Below are 19,654 nucleotides of genomic sequence, written 5' to 3' on the forward strand. Positions count from 1 at the left end.
AACAACAACAACAACAACAACAACAACAACAACAACAACAGGTTGAACATATCCAGCAGCAGATTTGAGCTTTGTCTGAAAGATTCGTTTCGCAATTGGGATATATCTTTTAAGAACAAAAGTAAAATAAAAAGGCCTTATTAAATAATTACTCGCTTTCCACCGTTGGTGGTATAATTCCTTCTTCCCTCTGTCTCACCAACATTTCCTCTCCGTGCCGGAAAAGTACTGCTGCTTTCCTCCCTTTTTTTCCGTGCAGATGTATCCATCCTCATCATTATTTCACTACCCCCTTCCCCTCTCCCAGCTGTCCTAACCGCCTACCTCATCTCCAGCTGCTCCCCTCCTGCCCTCCCCAAATTCTCCAACCCGATCCCCTCCTCCGGTATGCACAACCCCGCCAGCTTCTCGTCCAACCACCTCGCTAGTTCCTCCACCTGCCTCCTCATCATCACCACCCCCGCCGAGCTCGCGCTTGTTTGGGACGTGACCGTCTGCCCCGATGTCGTCCCGCCGCTCATGACGGACGCCCTTCCCACTTCTGAATTTGCGGATGGTGACCCGACTGGTGTTTTTCCCCCCATCCCTTCCTCATTCCCCTCCTCCGGTTGTTGTTGCTGCTGCTCCTGACCCTGATTTTGACCCTGACCCTGACCCTGATTTTGACCCTGACCCTGACCCTGACCCTGACCTTGACCTTGACCCTGACCTTGACCTTGACCCTGACCTTGACCTTGACCTTGACCCTGACCTTGACCTTGACCCTGACCTTGACCTTGACCTTGACCTTGACCTTGACCTTGACCTTGACCTTGACCTTGACCTTGACCACCCATGCAAATAAACAGCATACCGCACTTTAGCTTTCGAATTACAAACACCAGGCCAGAGTCGAGCTGGACGGTGAGGGAGGGGGTGGATTTGTGTTTTCGGGTTTTATGGGTGTGTTGCGGGGAGGATTGGGAGGAGGCGGAGGAAGAGGACTGGACGGCCCAGATCGAGGCTGCGACGGCGCATTGCCTTCTTAGGGCGGAGGCGGGGAGGGAGGAGGCGTGGGAGAGGAGGGAGCCGGTTGGTGTTGTGAGGATTGCTGCTGTTATGGAGGGGGATAAATTGGCGCGGAGGAAGGCGGTGACGCGTTTTGTTAGGAGGAGGGGGTGGTGGGGGGGGGGGGGGGGAGGGTTTGGACATTGTTGGCTCGAGAAGGGGGGGTGAGGTGTTGCGATGGGGGTTGATATCGAAGGTGGCGGCGATGTCGTGATGGTGGGTGGTTGGAATCGCAGATGGCAAGTGGAAATAAACTTTGTTTTCGGTTGGTGTATAGCCGTTGAATCCCTCAACGTGTGGTTGGTAGCGGGGAAGGCAGGCTGGTTTGGGGGAAGTGGATTATGCGGCGGACGTCAGAGCTGATGAGAGAGGGTAGCCAGGAGAGAGGTTGTGTCAAGCTTCCCGGGCTCTCGGGAACTTATCGATAATCGGTGGGTCTGGGGTGATGATGCACGGGCCTTTTGGGGTAAGTGACAGGGGTGCTGTTGAACCCCCAACCCTGACGACGACTTACTACAACGAAAAGAGATAGATACGGCTGTCTTGTTTACTCAAACAATATTACACCTAGTCCTACACTTCATCCCCTTATTATCATTGCTGTTTTATCTTCTTGATGTTTTCCATTCTCTCCCCTACCACCACTACCAGCCTCACCAGCGGCAGCCTTTTGATCCTCCCTACTACCATCATCTCTCCCCTTCTCATCCTGATAGTTGTCCCACTCGATAGTGTTCTGATGCCCGCAGGGCCAGGTGTACAGAGGGCCGGTATACGGCTCGTTGAGCTCATTCCATGCCGTCTCGGTATCGGGGGTTGTTTTGGGATGACCATTGGTAACTGTCTTGGGATCCGTAGCTGTTTCGGGACGTGTCATTGTGTTTGCGGCCAGAAGGTCGTAGGCTTGAGATTCGCAAACGTAGTCCAAGCCAAATTGTTTGTTGAGAAAGCGGGTTGGAATAGGATAGGAGTGATATAGGTATGTTGACTTGTTGACGGAACAGTCAGGAGCCCTGTGAATCTGCTCTTACTCATACTCATTCATGTCACTGCGCGCACTGTCAATGCCATGTTGAAAGTGATAACCAGGTGCGAACCCAGTCATCAAAAGAACTTCAAGATTCTTGTTCAACCAACACACTAACTACGCTACCTACCCAGCCAAAATATATGTTTCCCGAGCAGTCAAATGCAAATCCGCAACGGGTGGGTATCAACGTTCGTTCTCCCAAGGGTATCAATAATTGAACAAGCAAGCTCGCAACCCCGCTGCCTTTTCCTCCAACTCCCAATAGCTAGCAATGAGAACCCAGATCAACGAAATCTCTTATCACAGCGACCCCCGCCACAATCCTTCCTTTTGCAAGCTCGATATCTGCTGCCGAACCTCTGGAACAGAACACTCAAAGCACTCAGCCCACTCCTCCAAGTTCTCCCTTGTAATTCCCTCTACCGCCGCTTCTTCAAGTTGGTCAACAAGAAACGCCCTCTCCCCATTATCCCAGACTTTGCCAAATGCTTCCTCTTCTTCATCGTCCTCATCTTCTTCAACATCTTCACGCACTTCTTCAACTTCCTCTTCTTCTTCTTCTTCTTCTTCCTCCTCCTCTTCCTCTACCTCTTCCCCCTCAACTTCTTCAACCTCTAATTCGACCCGTGGCTTCGCTTGCCTGCTAGGGGTATCAATGTGATCCGGGACAGCAAAGACTTCCGGCTCCGGCGAAGAATCAATGACCATAACACCCTTCTTCTGATGCCGGACTGGACTTGACTGCGGTGGAGCCTGTCTCATCAAAGGCCAAGGTTGCCTTATCAGAGGCTGATTCGTGGGGCGCTTTACCGCAGAAGACTGCATCATCGATGACGCCGATGAAGCTTGATCAGACTGAGCCAACCCTAGACGGCGCCGTGATGGAGGCCATGGTGCTCGTATTACTGAAGTTCGTCTTTGGGGGGCATTCACCCGTGGTTGTTGCAATGTGGAGGGAGCTGTGTGGACAGTCTCGATGTAGCTGCTGTACGGTCGGCTGCTGCTATCGGGGCGCGGCCGAGGCGGAGAAATCGGATCCTGAGGAGGCGAGATATACTTGTCCGCCAAACGCTGCTTTTCCGCCATCGGACTAGGTTGGTGCCTCAAGCGCTGCGTCGACACCGCCATTCTGTTCCACTGCTCAGTAGCCTTGGCAGCTTCAATCTCCAGCAGCTGTCTCCTCCTCTGCTTGATTGCTTTATCCCGATCAATCTTCTCTTGGCGGCTTATCTCCTCGTTGACGGCACTAATCTTTTCTTGTAGTTCAAACTTCCATTCATCAAAGACCTGAGAGAAATCATTCCATCCCAACTGTTTTTTTGCAACCTCGTTCTCGCAGTGTTCCATGAGATCCTGGATCAAGAATGAAAGTCGCTTCGTGATCGAGCTAACGTATTGCACGGTGACGCATGTAAACTGGCCTGATTTGGGGAGGGGGGGAAGCGTTTGGTGCCGTGGCGCTTTATAACCCAGAGTGCCGAGCAAAAACAGGTCCCGTAGAGTGAGGATCAATGTCGGAATGATAAACTGCTGGATATCAGCTGAGACCTGCTGCTTGTAGTTTCCTGTCTGTTGCTTCAGCGAGTTGCGGACCCTGACGATTTTTCTTGCCACGTTGGTAAGCTCTTCATTCAGTTGGCGATGCACGCGAACCAGATGCTTGTTCTGTCTGCTGAGATCACGGGGACACTTTAAGCCAACGAGGCATTCTCTAAAGGCGTAGAGTGCTCTTATACAACGAATTCCAGGCGTGGTGGCTGGTGACTCAGAGTCGAAGCGGAAGCCATCTGCACTATAGATTTGGAGTTCCCAAAACTTGCCCAAGTCGGACCACTGTTCCTTGCCCATCATCCCGCGTAGCGTGTCCAGGTGCTCGCTGTCCAGAGTTACGATTGATCGTTTGTCCACTACTTCCGGCACTAGAATATGGATGGCTGGGTAAAGTGCGGTGTCGTCCTCATCCTCGTCTTCGAACACATCATCTGGGTCATCCATAACGGCAAGTTGAACCCCATTATCTGGTGCCCCAATTTCTTCGAGCTTTTCCCAATCTTCCTCGCGCCGATCCTGCTCATCAACATCGTCCGATTCCGCTTCCTCTTCCAAGTCTGACTGCCTATTATTGGCTTGATCCACAAACAGTTCATCTTCTGCTTCGACGGTGGGCAGAATGTTGTGACTTGAGCTGGAGCTTTTTTCTTCGCCCAATTGTCTGGGCGGGGCCGTGGGTTTCAAATTGTTGATAGTAGCAGGTCGAAGAGGTGCGGCTAAAGCAGTCGCGACTGGTTGTAGGGTTCGAGATTCCACACGTCGGCTTTGCTGTGGTTGTTTGGGTTTTGGGGGCGAAGAGTCAAGCTCTGGGCTACCATCCTCCCTGGCGATTCTTCGATGGACCTCATCATGGTCAGAATCTTCCCCCTCGACCAATCCTTCCTCTGCAGGCTCAGGTTCTTCGACAACGGGCGCCGGCCTTCGGTTATTCCTAACGGACTCGGGCGTCTCGTCAATCGTATCTTCAATACTGGTCCCGTCCCGTTTTCGTCGAGCAGGCTTGCCGCCGCTTCGAAGCAGGACTTCAATACCCTTTTGCTTCGGGTTCGGCGTCTGGCGGTTGCTAAACGCGTTGATGACATGCATGGCGGTCTCGTCTACCCCCTCATCGTCCTCCGGATCGGTGGGCTCATGGGCCCTGGCTCTCTTCCTGGCTGGCGTCTCCAGGCTTGGACTGGCATTCCGCTTCTTTTTGTTGACCCCATTGTTTAGTTCAGGCAAAGACGCCTTGTTGGGGCGCAAGGTGACTGGGCTTTTGATGTTAGAAGGGCGAGGGTTAGCCGGGATGGATGCATCGCTGTCAGAATCCGAGCTGCTTTCTTCAGGTTCAGCGGCAACGGCCTTGCGCAAAGCAGCGACCCTGCTTCGCGTTTGGACCATGATTGAGCACCCTGGATACCGTAATCGTGGTCATAGAGCGAGAGTTACTTGAACGCCAAGTCAAAAGAAAGCAAAAGGAACAGAATCAAGATTGGAGAAATTGGTGACGGCAACGGGGACTTTGCTTTGTTTGCACTCCCAAGTCCGGTCGATGGTTTAGCCACGCGCAGAAACGCGAAGACACGTGAGGTGAAGCCCCTCTAGCACTTTTGGAGATGCAGAATTGGCCAGTGGGGTTTTATGTGGCCCAAGCTCCCTCCCTGTTGCCACACTAGAGCTTCTGATCGCCAAAGGTTCCAGATCCGTGCCACGCTGGTAGGGCCAACGCGGGGGGCCGCTGGTGCTGGTGGCTGATGGGGGAGTGAAACATGACGTTGTTGACTGGGTTAAGGCGTTTCTTCGTTCCTTCTCTGGTCAACCGTCGCAACGGGAAAAATAGGAAACAAAAGTGCTCCTGCAACGGGTAGGTCAACTGTAAAACATGCCTATCTACAGTAAGTGGCTCTCTCTAAAGAATACCTGGTGGCATCAAAATGGAGATTACCAACTAGAAAAAGTTTTCCAGCCTCCTAAGGATGATAAGGACCTCGGCAGGGCTATTGTGGGCGGGGGATGACGCCGCTAGCAGGGCTCGCGGTTGGACTTCAGCTTCGCTTTCCTTCTTGAGTCGGGCACTGGACAGACAGCACAGCTTCCACTGAAAAATCATGTCGGATGAGAGATAATTGAAGTGCTTCCAGAGGTTGGTTTGAAGACTATATAATATCGGAAGAGGGTCACACTTCATTCCTCGGTCTTCAGCAGGACATCAATAGTGGCTGATACGTGTAACCACCAGGTCAGTCCCAAGGACATCGAGGTTCTCACTGAGACGCTGGCTGCTGCACCTGCTGTAACCCTCCAATCATTTGTCCGTCTGCAGTGGCAACCGGCCGTCATCGGGCATATCGGAGCCTACCGTCCAAGACGCTACTGGGGGAGCCCCAACCTCGAAAAGTCCCATCAAAGCTTGGGGGAGCTTCATCCACTCTTTAAAATCTAAATGCAGGTCCCACACACTCGGCCTTTCAACCCACCGAATCTCTCGTCTCTTTGCTGCCCCATTGCGACGCCAGCAGCCCTTCTTCGCTCCCAAACCGTACCCGACGACAATGAACTGACACTTTTCTACCGACACACACTACGGCCTATCCTTTTCTACAGTAATTCCCCCCAAAAAAAAAAAAAAAAAAAAAAAAAAAAAAAAAACTCGGAACCCGCGCCCGCGTAGCGCCCGGGAACGTCATCGTCATCATCGTCATCATCTGTAAATGACGACAATGCGACAACATGGCGTGACAGCAGCACGCCCCAACTCGCTCTTTGCGCTTCGATCAGGCTTCGTCGGCCTCGCGCGAATTCTCTCCTTGACACTCTCAACAGCCTATGCTGCGCCGATAGCCAGCCTGGGACATGGCGGCGGTGGCAATGACGAGCCAGACGCTGGAGGCGCAAGCCTGGGTATGCTCTATTTGGCTTCTGCGATCCTCGTCTTGTCCGGCGGCGCATTTGCTGGTTTGACTATTGCGTAAGCCCTTTCTGAATCACAAACAAACCCCAGCCTGTGGTTTTGCTGACAAGGACCAGTTTGATGGGGCAGGATAGCATCTACCTCCAAGTGATGGCCGGCGATGCCACCGAACCTCAGCAAAAGAATGCCAAACGGGTCTACCACCTTCTCGAAAAGGGAAAGCACTGGGTCTTGGTCACACTGCTCTTGGCCAACGTTATCGTGAACGAGACCCTTCCCGTCGTACTCGACCGATGTCTCGGAGGCGGCATTGCTGCCGTCATCGGCTCGACCGTTCTCATTGGTGCGTGCTCATCTCGAGCCAGACAGCATGGCTCTCGAAATACTCACCGCTAACGCGCACACGTGACAGTGATCTTTGGTGAGGTTGTTCCTCAGTCTGTCTGTGTTCGCTATGGCCTCCAGATTGGAGGTTACATGTCCAAACCCGTCCTTGCGATGATGTACCTTACCGCCCCCATCTCCTGGCCGATCGCCATCCTTCTCGACAAGATCCTCGGAAAGGATCATGGCACCGTATACAAGAAGAGTGGGTTGAAGACCCTAGTGACCCTGCACAAGAATCTGGGCGATATGTCTCAGCGTTTGAACCAGGACGAGGTCACCATCATTAGCGCCGTGTTGGATCTGAAGGAGAAGCCAGTGGCCAATGTCATGACCCCCATGGCGGACGTTTTTGTCATGGCAGAGGACACTGTTTTGGATGAGAAGACCATGGACATGATTCTTTCGGCAGGCTACTCGCGCATTCCCATCCACGAAACTGGGAACCCTACCAATTTCGTCGGTATGCTTTTGGTCAAGATTCTGATCACTTACGACCCCGAGGATGCCAAGCTTGTCAAGGATTTCCCACTCGCTACCCTGCCCGAGACCCGGCCCGAGACCAGCTGTTTGGATATTGTCAACTTCTTCCAGGAAGGCAAGTCCCACATGGTTCTCGTTTCGGAATACCCTGGTGAGGACCACGGCGCATTGGGTGTCGTTACCCTTGAAGACGTTATTGAGGAACTCATTGGAGAGGAAATCATCGACGAGTCCGATGTGTACATTGACGTGCACAAGGCCATTCGCCGTCTTCAGCCTGCTCCCAAGGCGCGCGTCCAACGTCGCCAGTCTGAAGACCAAGCAGGCCGCTTTGCGGAACATAATGGACTCGCAGATCACGGCGGCGATTTGATTCAGTTTGACACTACTGGCACAACATCATTCGACTCACCCGCGCTGTCTAGCAGCCCAAAGCTCGCCACTCTCATGATGCGCAGAAGTTCAGCTGGCAGAGAAGGGCACCACATGACAGTTCCTGTTCGGGCCAACTTTGAAGACATCAGACAACATCTGAAGCATCTTGGCCCCTCCAATCCTGCTACAAACCCCAGAGACACTAAGTCCACTACGGTCAAGATCAAGCCTGGCACCGGTCTGTTACACACGGCCGGCCGTTCTTCTTCTGTCGCCGAGGGTGCGATTGAAGAGTCGCCGCTGGAACATGTGCGTGAGCATGCCGAGGAGGAGGAAGGAGACGAGACGACGAGTCTGCTGAACCCCCAAGTTACTGGCAAGGACGGCATTCAGGCTCTGCAGCAAACCTACGGTGCCACCAGCCCCGTAACCGTGCAGCTCGCTTCGCCCATCAACGGTGTACCTACTCTTACGCTCGAAACACCAGATCAAGCCGACAAGTCCAGTATGCAAAACACAAAGCAGAGTCCAACAGAATCCACCTCTGCTGGCCATCGGTCCGTCTCTAGCGGGGATAGTACCCACAGCGCACGGAACGATGTTGGCAACCTGATTCCCGCCAAGCCCTACGTCCGCAGCGGAAGCATCACGGAGAACATCGTTGAGTCTAGAGGAGTCAGGAAGGTGGTTCTTGAAACTACTAGTTCCAATGACGAGGATGAGTTTGCCGTGATTGGTACTTCTCCGGAGCAGCCCAAGAGCAGGAGTACGTTTGGGTTATTTGGGAGGACGGATGCCGCCACTAAGAATGAGGGTGTTGGGGAGGAGGAGGAGGAGGAGGAGCTTTTGTCACCAGAGACTGGGGAGGAAGGGACGAGCAAGGGGGCCGATGTTGCTAAGGGGAACGGTGCTCCAGGGACGGCGGCGGGTGGGCCAAGTAGTGGTGGGGGAGGGGCGAAGAAGAAGAACAAACGCAAGAAGCGCAAGGGCGGCAAGTCGTAGGTTGACGGGCTGGTCGAGTACTTTTCTGTGTACTAGTAGTGTTCATTGGGGAAGCGGAGGAGGATTCTTGAGGTATGTGTTAATGGAATAGGTGGGAATGAAATTAGCATATCTGGGAACCAAAAGGGGGGGGCAAGGCATGTTAATATTTTTTGGAGGGGTTGGGAATTAAAGGGGGTGTGTTGCATTGTTTACAGGCGTCGGTTGGGGTTGGCTGTAATGTAGCGATAGTTTAGCTGGAGTTTGTTCATCAAGGTTGAACCGTATTGACATTGGTCTCGTGCTTTGGGTGTATAGTGCTGGTTTGGGGAGCTGTGAAGCGTTGACGTCAGCATTCGTGACGATGGTTGGTGGGGTCGTCGAGCTCTTTTGGTGCTTATCCCCGCTATGTATTTTCACAATGATACGAGTTAGGTGAGATTGGTTGAACAGGATGGATTCGGTCGGGGAGGGGCTGTGAAGCTATCTCCAAACGTTTGGGTCTCGCAATCATTATCATACACATGACAGAATTACTTGGAGCTGCCAAATTCACCGACCTGCCCTCTCTGGAGCTATTATTCGGGATCTATAGCTTACGCCGATTTCACGTAATTACAACTTGTCACTATCAGCTATTACATAGCTCCCCACCCCATTTGCCGATAACTTCAACAGCCCCTCCTCCTCTTCCCCAATTTCCCCCGCTTGGACTTTTGTCTCACGTTTACAAGTTGATTGCCCGATAAAAACCCCTTTTTCGCTCAACATATGAACTCGTTGCGGGCGTCGCAGCGGTTGAGATTTCTTGTTCCGTCACTGCAAAAGAAGCCGTCGTTTGTCCCACCAGGTAAGTGGTAGCTCGAGAATACAATGCGAGATTGAAGAATAACATTTGCTAATGAATGAGAATTTAGTCTTCCGAGGATTCGCAACCATGGCGTCGACTACTGATGTCAAGAACTTCAAGTTGAATCACACGATGTGAGTACCTACCTTCTCCCATCCCAGGATGGCAATAAGCGCTGGGAACTGACACAAGAAAATAGGATTCGTGTGAAGGACCCCAAGGAGTCTGGCTCGTCACTATCTACTCACCTCTCTATCCTCAACAACCACTAACATCCCCCCTAGTCAAGTTCTACAACCACCTCGGCCTCTCCCTCCTCAAGAAGCTCTCCTTCCCCGACGCAAAATTCGACCTCTACTTCCTCGGCTACGACGCACCCGGCGCCGTCTCCCACGGGAAGAACCTCTGGGACAGGGAAGGCCTCATCGAGCTGACGCACAACTACGGCACCGAAAACGACCCCGAGTACAAGATCAACAATGGCAATGTTGAGCCCTACCGTGGTTTTGGACATACTTGCATCAGCGTCGACAATATCCAGGCTGCCTGCCAGAGGATCGAGGACGCGGGCTACAAGTTCCAGAAGAAGCTCACGGATGGAAAGATGAGGCATATTGCCTTTGCGCTTGATCCGGATGGGTACTGGGTTGAGATTATTGGGCAGAGGCCGGTGGAGGAGACGGAGGGGGTGAGGGAGACGGATTTGGGGACGTATAGGATGAATCACACCATGATTCGGGTCAAGGATGCGGAGAGGTCGCTTGAGTTTTACCGGGAGGTTATGGGGATGAAGCTTTTTAGGACTCATGAGGCAAAGGAGGCCGGGTTCAACCTTTATTTCTTGGGGTATGAAGGGGAACAGGGGGCTGTTGTTGAGGGTGGTGATACGGCGAAGAGGGAGGGGTTGTTGGAGCTGACTTGGAATTACGGGACGGAGAAGGAGGAGGGATTTAGTTACCATGATGGGAACAAGGGGCCGCAGGGGTTTGGGCATATTTGTGTTTCGGTTGATAGCTTGGAGAAGGCGTGCGAGAGGTTTGAGGGGTTGGGGGTGAGCTGGAAGAAGAGGTTGACGGATGGGAGGATGAAGAATGTGGCTTTTGTGTTGGATCCGGATGGATATTGGATTGAGATTGTGCAGAATGAGAGATTTGCAGATAAGGCTAACTTTTGAGGGGAGGAAGTTGGTGGTATGAGGGGAAGGGCGGATATGCAGGTGGTTTGAGCGCGTGATGGGTAGATCTATACGTTTTGGTGGAAGGGGGCGATTCGGGGTTGAAATGGTAGCCAGTAAGATGTCTTCTCCCACTCTCTGTGTGTTTTGGTCCCCCTCATCAGAGATGTGAGATGCAGATGTACCGAGAAGACCGAGAACAGCACAGTGTATACGTGACATGTGTGGCTGTGAGCCGGCAAGGTAGCAGTGGGGACTTCCCCAGACATCTAGGATCATGATACTGACAGCTTATTCGACGGGGAACATGTGCAGTAGTGCTTGCATTAGCCAAACGTGGGGGAAATGGGTGGGAAAGGGCAAAGTGAGGGGTTCCACTCATTCCATGTGTAAAGGAAGAGCTATGAGAAGCATTTTGAACTTGCTGATTGAGACTGGCAAATAACATGGATTATTCCAAGACTTATTACTGGACAGGTTGGATAACTGATGGGTCACACACCAATAACAGCTCTTGATCAGAAGCTTCTCAAGAACCGGGAGAGGAGGTGTCTTTGTCACGTTACAGACTGGGCAATATGGTGTCGTGTAAGGGCCCCTCACTTCACTCCCGGGTTGGTTCTTTATGCTCTCATTTTCTCGGCAGGCAGAGGGAGACACAAATCCGACACCGACCCCCATCTCCCTCCCCCCCCGTCTCATCCCGTTCTGTCACATTCTCCTTTGGAGATGAGATGTATGTCGGTCATCGGTACAATCCATCCATTGGCTTTCACGACTTGGGCCTGCAGGGCACCTACGCGAAGAGGTCCTGTTTTGGGTATCCCGCATATGTCGTGACTTTGAGATCAGAAAGGGCCGGACCGTGAAACGGAGCTTACCTACCTCGCGTTGCTGTTGTGTGTATGAGAGAGGGGGGAAAGGGGGGGACGAGGCGAGGGTTGTCTAGAACCCCGCAACTTTGCCCTGGCTGGCTGGCTGTGGTAGGTAAGGTAGCTAGGTGTGGTGTATATAACGTCGACCTTGTCCCTTTCTTGTTCCCCTTTTCTTGTCTTGTGTGTTAAACTATTGCTAATAATCATCCACCAGCTCCATTCGTCTTTTATACCAAAAGCATAACATCTCTTGGGCATTTGCCACACCTAACCACCATCATGGCCCCCTCCGCCATAGAGCCCGTCTCCTCCTCCCCCAACAACAACACCCCCCGTATCCTCGTCCCGGAAAAGCTCTCCCCCGAAGGCCTCTCCCTCCTGTCCTCTTCGGGCTTCATAATCGACAACCCTGCCCCCGGGTCCCTCTCCGCAGAGGACATCGCGGCCAGGATCGGGTCGTACCAAGCGCTTATCGTGAGGTCCGAGACGAAAGTCACGGCTGCCCTGCTGGCAGCTGGCTCCAAGCTGAAAGTTGTTGCCAGGGCTGGGGTGGGGGTTGACAATATCGATGTCAAGGCCGCGACTGAGCAGGGCATCATCGTTGTCAACTCCCCCAGCGGCAACATCCTCGCCGCGGCCGAGCACACCATCGCTCTTCTCATGGCCACGGCGAGAAACGTCCCCCGCGGAGATGGGACGCTCAAGCAAGGGAAGTGGGAGAGGGGAAAGCTTGTGGGTGTGGAAGTAGGGGGGAAGACGCTCGGTGTGGTTGGGTTGGGGAAGGTAGGGCTCAAAGTAGCCCGTGTTGCGAGCGGGGGGTTGGGGATGAAGGTCTTGGGTCTTGATCCGTATGCTTCGGCTGATGTGGCCAAGGCTGCGGGGGTGACGTTGGTGGGGAGTTTGGAGGAGCTGTTGCCTCAGGTGGATTTCTTGACTGTTCACACGCCGCTGTTGGCTAGCACGTTGAATCTGCTGGGGGAGGAGCAGTTTGGGAAGATGAAGAAGACTGCACGGGTGTTGAATGTGGCGAGGGGTGGGGTGTATAATGAGGAGGCGTTGTTGAAGGCGCTGGATGAGGGTTGGATTGCGGGGGCGGGGATAGATGTTTTCACTCAGGAGCCGCCAAAGGAGGGGAGTGTGCCGTCGAGGTTGGCGCAGCATCCAAAGGTTGTGAGCACGCCGCATTTGGGGGCCAGCACGGTTGAAGCACAGGAGAACGTCTCGATCGATGTGTGTAAGCAGGTGGTTGTCATCCTAGGTGGTGGCCTCCCGACAGCAGCAGTAAACGCCCCGCTGATCTTGCCCGAGGAGTACAGGAGGTTGCAGCCGTTTGTGAAGCTGTGAGTTTTGACCCTCTTTATTCCCTTACCAACATTCGGTCGGAAACTGACGGTATGATAGGGTCGAGAAGATTGGCAGTCTCTACACCCAACATTACGCCACCAACGCAGGCGACAAGAAAAGGGGCATGATTGGCGGCCGCCGCTTCGAACTCGTCTACCATGGCGATCTTGCCAGCGTGAGCAACACCCGTCCGCTCTTTGCCGCCCTGGTCAAGGGTCTTGTCAGCTCCATCAGTGACGCCGGTGGACGAGATGTGAATATTGTCAACGCTACAATCATTGCCAAAGAAAGGGGTATCGCCATTGATGAGAGGCATGTTCGTGACGAGGGGTCCTCGGCTCCAAGCACCTACGCCAGTGCTGTCACTCTCAGAAGCATCAGCACAGACGGGGCCAGCGGGGGAGAGCAGATCATTGAGGGCTATGTCAGTGGGAACGCTGTCTTCATCTCCAAGCTGGACAAGTTTGCGGCCAACTTCCAGCCAGAAGGGACGCTGCTGATCTTGCACAACTATGACGAGCCAGGCAAGATTGGGAATGTCGGTATGGTTTTGGGTAGGCATGGGATCAACATCACTTTCATGCAGGTTGCGGGACTGAATCAAGAGGCAAGGCGGGCTGTTGTTGATGGGCCGGTTGATACGGAGAACGGGCTGAAGGAGGCACTTATGATTTTGGGAGTAGGAGGAGACGTGACTGGTGAGCTGCTTGAAGAGCTGGGCAAGGCGGAAGGTATACTAGATGTAAGTGTGGTGAGATTGTAGGGTTTTTGCTGCTATCTTCTGTATCCATATAGTTCTCTGAAGGTACCAATTTGTTTTCAACAAGCAGTGGCAGGCTGAAACAGGTCTCACCTTGAGGTCAAGAATGGAGATCCTCCACAAATGATAAGATGTTCTTGATAAGGCTTAGAGTGGAGGCAAAAAAGATTCATATGCATACTTGAGAAATTTTGCAAAAGATAATGATGAGAGTGGGATTCGAACCCACGCCCTTTCGGACCACGGAATCTTTGTACAAGATGTTGATTAAGGAAGACCTTAACGTGGCGCCTTAGACCGCTCGGCCATCTCACCGTATGCTTTGTTGAAGATCGAGGCTGGTCGTTGCACTCATGATCGTCGAGATAAAGAAAGGTGACGGCGCATCAGCCAGGAAAATGATACTGATGGGGATGAGTTCCACCCCTTAAATTCACATGACCGTTTCATTAAGACTCAGAACCTAGCAAATGTTGCAAATATTCCGATCTCACGTTTGGGTTCAGCGAGGCCAGAACGATGCTCGTCTTCATCTCATCTTCGACTTTGATCTTCACAGGGCTCTCTGTTGACGACTTCGCTTCGTCCCTGATGAACCCACTTGGACCTGTCCGTGCCGACCCGGGGAGCTGGGAAGCTTGCGCGCAGAATGGCACCGATTCGGACTGGTGTGGCCAGGATGGGTGATTGGCGTGCGCGATAGTTCGTGATCCCCTATTCTCCTTTTTCCGTTGTGGAATGGCGAAGTGTGTTTGAGTGTCGTGCAAAGGGGGCAACAGGTTTCCCGGTCTGATGGCAAAAACTGACAAAAAGCATCACCACGAAAATCCCGGCTGGGTAGCACCATTCTGACACATCCGCAGGTGCCTCAGCCGCGCATTGCAGGACAGGTTCCGAGTCATCATCGAAACGTTGGAATCTGAAGTACTCTAGTACTACCATGTGAACTGCCGCCGTTGAATGGATCAGAATAACCGCGCCAGTCACTTGTCATGCATCCAGCAGGTGGGATGCTCACATGGAAACTCTGAATGGTTGGAACAGGTTCAAGGGGAGGTGAGAAAAGGGAGCTACCCCTGTTCGGCCCCTCCTTGCTGATTCTCCACGGGTCCACTGGCTGTTGCCCACCGCTCCACCGCTCCCCCAGGGTCGCCCACTTTGGACCCGCGCCTTTCCCTTTCTGGGGGCGCGGGCAACAGCGTCTGAGGCATTCTGGAAGCGAGTGACCAGTCACTGAGCTCCTCTTTTTTTTTCCTCATCCTCCTTCTCACAGCATTTGTTGAACCTTCCAAGACGAATCGCCCAGCAGGTACGGATACTTTCATTCTCGCGCCTGGCCTCTTTCAGGTACGGTGCGTGCTGTGCTCCTGCCTTACCTTGTACCTCATCTGTTGTGTTATCCGCCATCGTCCGATTCCATCGCGGCGGCAGTTGGGGCCAAAGCTTCCTGTTCCTGCGGCCTGCGCGGCAACAGCCAATTCAACGTCGATTGCGACTTGAGAAGAGAGCAATTCCAGGTGAGTCTCTCTTGTTGTTATTTCCACATGCTTTTTTCAAAAGAGGGTCAACTTCAAGCTGCCAGGTCGACTCTGACCTCTTCCATCGTCTTGTTTACTTTTGGCATCCCTTTATGGTTCTCTCCTGTTCTTTAAGCCAGAGTCTTTTAATTGCACATAATCTCTTTTGGTCCCCACCACCACTTTTACGTACTGACACCAAGCTCGACCGACAGTTAACACGGCCATCTTCTTAACTACTAGTACCTACCCCTTCCTGTTCTGAAAGAACAGCATCCATTGCCGTCCTGTCTACACCATCCATCCATCCATCCATCATGTCAGACGTCGAGACCAAAGATCAGACTCCTGCCCCTGAGCAGCAGCAGGAGGAGCAGGAGGAGCAGCAGGAGCAGCAAGCGGCTCCAAGAGAAGAGGCCACCCCGACACCTCCCCCAGCACCACCGTCTGGCTCCGACACCTCTCCCAAGGCGAAGGCTGGCGCGGGAGCAGAAGCCGCCGCTGCAAAGAAACGTACCGCTTCGACCTCTACTGCTGGTGTCCGCCGTCCAACCGGGACTAGCAGTGCCACTGGCAAGCCAGCTGCTGGAACCGCATCACGAATAGGCACCGCAGGTGGCTTGACTAGACCCTCGACGACACGGACGGCCGCTGGTTCTACGGTTCCCAAGCGCCCAGGCACCGCCGCTTCCTCTGTGTCCCATCGCTCCCAGCCTTCCCAGTCCGAAGATGAGAAGAAAAGGCCCACAGCTTCGGCGACACGCCGCACCTCGATCCTGCCCGGCGGTGCCGCTGACTCTCCGGGTAAGGCCAGCAGAACAAGTACCATTGCCGGTAGCACTGCCGCCGCAAGAAAGCCTGCGGCCGCCGGCACCACCACGGCATCCCGGTCAGCTTCTGGCACGGTTCGAACAACAGCCACGACCGGCTCGGCTCCCCCGACTACCACACGCACTGCCACTAGACCACCGACCACCGGCGCCGTTGCCGATGCTAAGAAGAGATTGTCGACGGTCGGAGTCTCCACTGCTGGCGCCGCTCCCCGACACGCTGCTCGTCCCTCGTTGGCCTCGGGCACATCTGCCACAGCCGCCGCTGCGGCTGCCGAGTCTGCCAAGGAGACCGAGGAGCTCAAGGTCAAGCTGTCGTCTAGTGAGGCCGAAATCGCGGAGCTCGAGGCTCAGATTGCTTCTCGCCAGGCCAAGATTGACGAGCTCACAGAGCAATTGAGTGCCGCCCAGCAAGCGAAGCAGGAAGCTCCCGAGTCTGTCATCGACCAGGATGTCTTGGAAGCTCTCAAGACAGAGCATGCCGCCGTGATCGAGGAATTGAACAAGAAGGTCACAGAAACCGAAGAACAGCTGGCCTCCGTCCAGGCCGAGCTTACCGCCAAGCAAAGTGAGCTTGCTGCTGCCGCAAGTGCCAAGGAAACGGCCGAGGCCGAGATTGCTAGCCTCAAGCAGAAACTCGAGAGACGGCAGGCGGACCACGAGGCTGAGCTCAAGAACGCCAAGGAGAGCCTCTCGGGGTCGGAAGAGGAAAACACTGCTAAGCTGGAGGCACTACGAAAATCCTTGAGTGAACAGTACGAGGCAAATGTTCACGCATTGAAGGAGAAGCATCAGGAGGAGATCCAGCAGGTCAAGCTTGAATCTGCTGGTACTCAGAAGGAACTGATGGAGAGAGGAAACGAAATGCTCGAGGAGTTGCGTGAGAAGAATAAGCGTTTGGACAAGGAGGTGCAGGATGAGGTTGCGCGACTTAGGGAAGCGCTCGTAGCTGCCGAGGAGGCGGGAAATGTTATCAAGGCTGAGATCGCGGGCAAGAACGAAATAGTCGTTGCCTTGCAGACGCGTAACTCTGAGCTCGAGTCTGAACTCTCCGCCGTTCGGGACGGGCTCAGCAAGGCCCAGAGTGCTCACGCTGAGCTCGAGAAGATTATGGCCGGCTTGAAGGAGGAGGCTGCTGCCAACGAGGCTGCTTTTTCCAAGCTCAAGGAAGAGCATGCCCAGTTGACAGAAGATCATGTCAAGCTGACAGCTGCTCACGCCAGTCAAACCGACCACCACAATGAACAACTCAAACAGATCAGCCAGGACTACGAAAAGGAGATTGAGGATCTCCGTGGGGATGCCTTTTTCAAGAGAAAGTTTGAAGAATTGGAGGCCAAGCATGCCGAGCTTGTTCAGGCTCGCGAGCAGGCCGTAGCAAGTCACGCACAAGCTCTTGAGGCTGCCAAAGCCGAACGCGACAATGCCATCAACGCGCTGAAGGCCAAGGAGGAAGAACATCAACAAGCTTTGGATGCTCTGCGTGCGAGCCATGCCGAAGAGCTGGAAGGCGCCAAGAGCGCCACAAGGCAGGCCCAGGAGGCGGGCGAGGAGGAGATTCATTCTCTCATGGAGAGCCACAGCAAGCAGATTGAGATATTGAAGGAGGAGAGCAACGCCAGTTTGGCCAAGGCGCTCGAGGATCTTGAAGCAGGCCACGCCGCAGAACTCGATGCCGCTCGGTCCGCTGGAGATGTCAGCCTCCAAACCCGAATGGAGCAATTCGAGAGGGAAGTCGAGGCCAAGCACGCTGAGGAGTTGGAGCAGGCGCTGCACGAGGTCCGAGCCAAGCATGCGGAGGAGGTTGCCAAGCTGACAGGCGACTTACAAGCTGCCCAAGCCATGGCTGAGGAGCTGGAAGCGGTGCTGAAGGACAGCGAGGGTCAACGGGCTGAGACCAAGGCCTTGATTGACTACCGCGAGGTAGAAATGGCCAAGCTTCAAGCCAAGTTTGCTGAACTGGAGGCATCGGTCAAGGAAATTCAAGCGAAAAATGCCGAACTCGAGGCAAAGAACGCCGAGTCTGTGGCCAAGCACAATCTCGAGTTGGAAGCCGTCAATGCTCGTCACGACAGCCTCCTTGCCGAGATCAAAGCCAAATATGCCGCTGATTCCGAGGCCCAGCTCAAGGGCTTGGAGAAGGAGCAACAGGCCAAGGCGGATGCTGAGGCGGCCGCTGAGGCTCTGAGGGCGGAGAACGTCAAGCTGCAGCAAGAGGTGGATGAGATGGGTGGCCAGCTTGCCATGGAAAAGATGGAAAAGTTCACTGCCCAGGCGGAATTGGACGCTGTCAAGAATGCCAAACAAGATACAAGTGAGATTAATGGCCTCCGCGAGCAGGTTAGCTTTTTCCAGGCACGCTACGACGCGGATGTGGCCAAGGCGCAGGAAGCTGCCAGCAAGGCCAGTGCTGAGGTTGCCGCTCTCGAGCAGGAGCTTGCTGCTGTTCAAAAGGATCTCGAGGAAGCAGAGAAGAAGGTCGAGGTTGGCAAGGCCGACTACAAGGATCTCCACGATATCTTTGTGGAACATGGCAACAGCAAGACGGCTCTGGAGAATGACAAGGCCGAGCTGGAGAAGCGTCTGTCCGAGGTGGAACAGCGGCTCTCTGAGGCGGAGCAGCGGGTATCCGAGGCCGACAAGGAGGTTGCAGAGCTCACGGCGCAGCTCAAGATCCGGGAGGCCGAGCTTGCAGAGGTCAAGGTACAAGCTGTCTTACCACGGGGTCCATGGTTCTAGTCACTAACGTGGATGGCGATTTGCAGACCAAGGGCGAACCCGCCAAGGGCCTCGCGGCGAGCCGGTTTGCGCAACCGGCGGAGGAGAATGGGAGCAATGGAGTACCCGCAGCGGAAGGTGAGCCTGAGCTGGACAACTCTTCGGCGGCGCTAGCTTCGGTGCGAGCTACCAATATTTTCTCTAACCCTCTCTTTCTTGGGCTGAGACTGGCTAACGCAGGACGGGTGATGCAGATCGCTAAAGCCCAGGCGGGAATCAGCCAGCTTGCCGAGCTGGACGACGACATTGCCAAGTCGAACCAGCGAATCCTCCAGTCCATCACGGACGGCGTGCCACAGGCGTCATCAGCCTAGTCGGACGGTGCTCGGCTTGCGGTTCTTTGTGATTTTATCTGTTGTTGCTATAGCCGGCTGCTCCAGCGATGGGCGGCAGCTGGGAAAGTTTGTAATGAGGAGGGTTCTCCAGCGGACGGCGGGGGGGTGGCCGAGGTCAGGAGGGCTGCCCGATCGTTGTGTACATTCGCATTCAGCTAGTTGCTATTTTATACCCTTCGGCTTTTTATGCTTGTGGGCGGGTTTCTTTTTGGTGATGGGGACATCCGGCTGTTGTTGTTGTTGCCAAGAGGAGATGATGTTTGGATGCTGAAAGGAAATGGGGGAAGAAGGTGAGGTATTGTTCAAGGCAGTAAGTCGAAGGGGGGCCTACCTAATACGGGAGTTTGTCTCTTGTGTATCTATTATTTTGTAGACTGGCTACACTGATCATGCACAGACACACACACACACACAACATCTTTTGGCTTTAATGCAATGCTGCAGGACAGT

The 19,654-nt window shown here is 53.9% G+C and overlaps 6 protein-coding genes and 1 non-coding gene across 7 annotated transcripts; 5 read left to right on the plus strand and 2 right to left on the minus strand.

The window, feature by feature from the left end:
- Positions 1-320: 320 nt before the first annotated feature.
- QC763_409465 (uncharacterized protein) lies at positions 321-1,924 on the minus strand (the record flags this gene model as incomplete). Its single annotated transcript, XM_062912574.1, has 5 exons — positions 321-656; positions 776-857; positions 880-1,367; positions 1,502-1,560; positions 1,687-1,924. The coding sequence occupies 5 exons, from the start codon at positions 1,922-1,924 to the stop codon at positions 321-323; spliced, it is 1,203 nt and encodes a 400-aa protein (XP_062765773.1).
- A 453-nt stretch (positions 1,925-2,377) lies between these two features.
- QC763_409460 (uncharacterized protein) lies at positions 2,378-5,008 on the minus strand (the record flags this gene model as incomplete). The annotated part of the gene is made up of 1 exon (XM_062912573.1): positions 2,378-5,008. The coding sequence occupies one exon, from the start codon at positions 5,006-5,008 to the stop codon at positions 2,378-2,380; it is 2,631 nt and encodes an 876-aa protein (XP_062765774.1).
- A 1,310-nt stretch (positions 5,009-6,318) lies between these two features.
- On the plus strand, positions 6,319-8,762 carry MAM3 (cell agglutination protein Mam3; the record flags this gene model as incomplete). Its single annotated transcript, XM_062912572.1, has 3 exons — positions 6,319-6,575; positions 6,635-6,861; positions 6,931-8,762. The coding sequence occupies 3 exons, from the start codon at positions 6,319-6,321 to the stop codon at positions 8,760-8,762; spliced, it is 2,316 nt and encodes a 771-aa protein (XP_062765775.1).
- A 484-nt stretch (positions 8,763-9,246) lies between these two features.
- GLO1 (Lactoylglutathione lyase) lies at positions 9,247-10,765 on the plus strand (the record flags this gene model as incomplete). The annotated part of the gene is made up of 4 exons (XM_062912571.1): positions 9,247-9,591; positions 9,659-9,725; positions 9,813-9,823; positions 9,876-10,765. The coding sequence occupies exons 1-4, from the start codon at positions 9,513-9,515 to the stop codon at positions 10,763-10,765; spliced, it is 1,047 nt and encodes a 348-aa protein (XP_062765776.1). The 5' UTR covers positions 9,247-9,512.
- Positions 10,766-11,670: 905 nt separating this feature from the next.
- Positions 11,671-13,955, plus strand: QC763_409430 (uncharacterized protein; the record flags this gene model as incomplete). Its single annotated transcript, XM_062912570.1, has 3 exons — positions 11,671-11,752; positions 11,855-12,980; positions 13,042-13,955. 3 exons carry the CDS (start codon positions 11,671-11,673, stop codon positions 13,745-13,747), a joined length of 1,914 nt encoding a protein of 637 aa, XP_062765777.1. The 3' UTR covers positions 13,748-13,955.
- QC763_0066340 lies at positions 13,949-14,059 on the plus strand. Its single transcript has one exon. It is a non-coding gene; the product is annotated as a tRNA-Leu (tRNA).
- A 146-nt stretch (positions 14,060-14,205) lies between these two features.
- Positions 14,206-19,566, plus strand: QC763_409420 (uncharacterized protein). Its single transcript, XM_062912569.1, has 5 exons — positions 14,206-14,446; positions 14,608-15,261; positions 15,477-18,794; positions 18,857-18,988; positions 19,064-19,566. The coding sequence occupies exons 3-5, from the start codon at positions 15,579-15,581 to the stop codon at positions 19,181-19,183; spliced, it is 3,468 nt and encodes a 1,155-aa protein (XP_062765778.1). The 5' UTR covers positions 14,206-14,446; positions 14,608-15,261; positions 15,477-15,578; the 3' UTR covers positions 19,184-19,566.
- The last annotated feature ends 88 nt before the right edge of the window (positions 19,567-19,654 follow it).

Source organism: Podospora pseudopauciseta, chromosome 4, assembly GCF_035222475.1.
Source record: "Podospora pseudopauciseta strain CBS 411.78 chromosome 4, whole genome shotgun sequence".
Taxonomy (NCBI): Eukaryota; Fungi; Ascomycota; class Sordariomycetes; order Sordariales; family Podosporaceae; genus Podospora; species Podospora pseudopauciseta.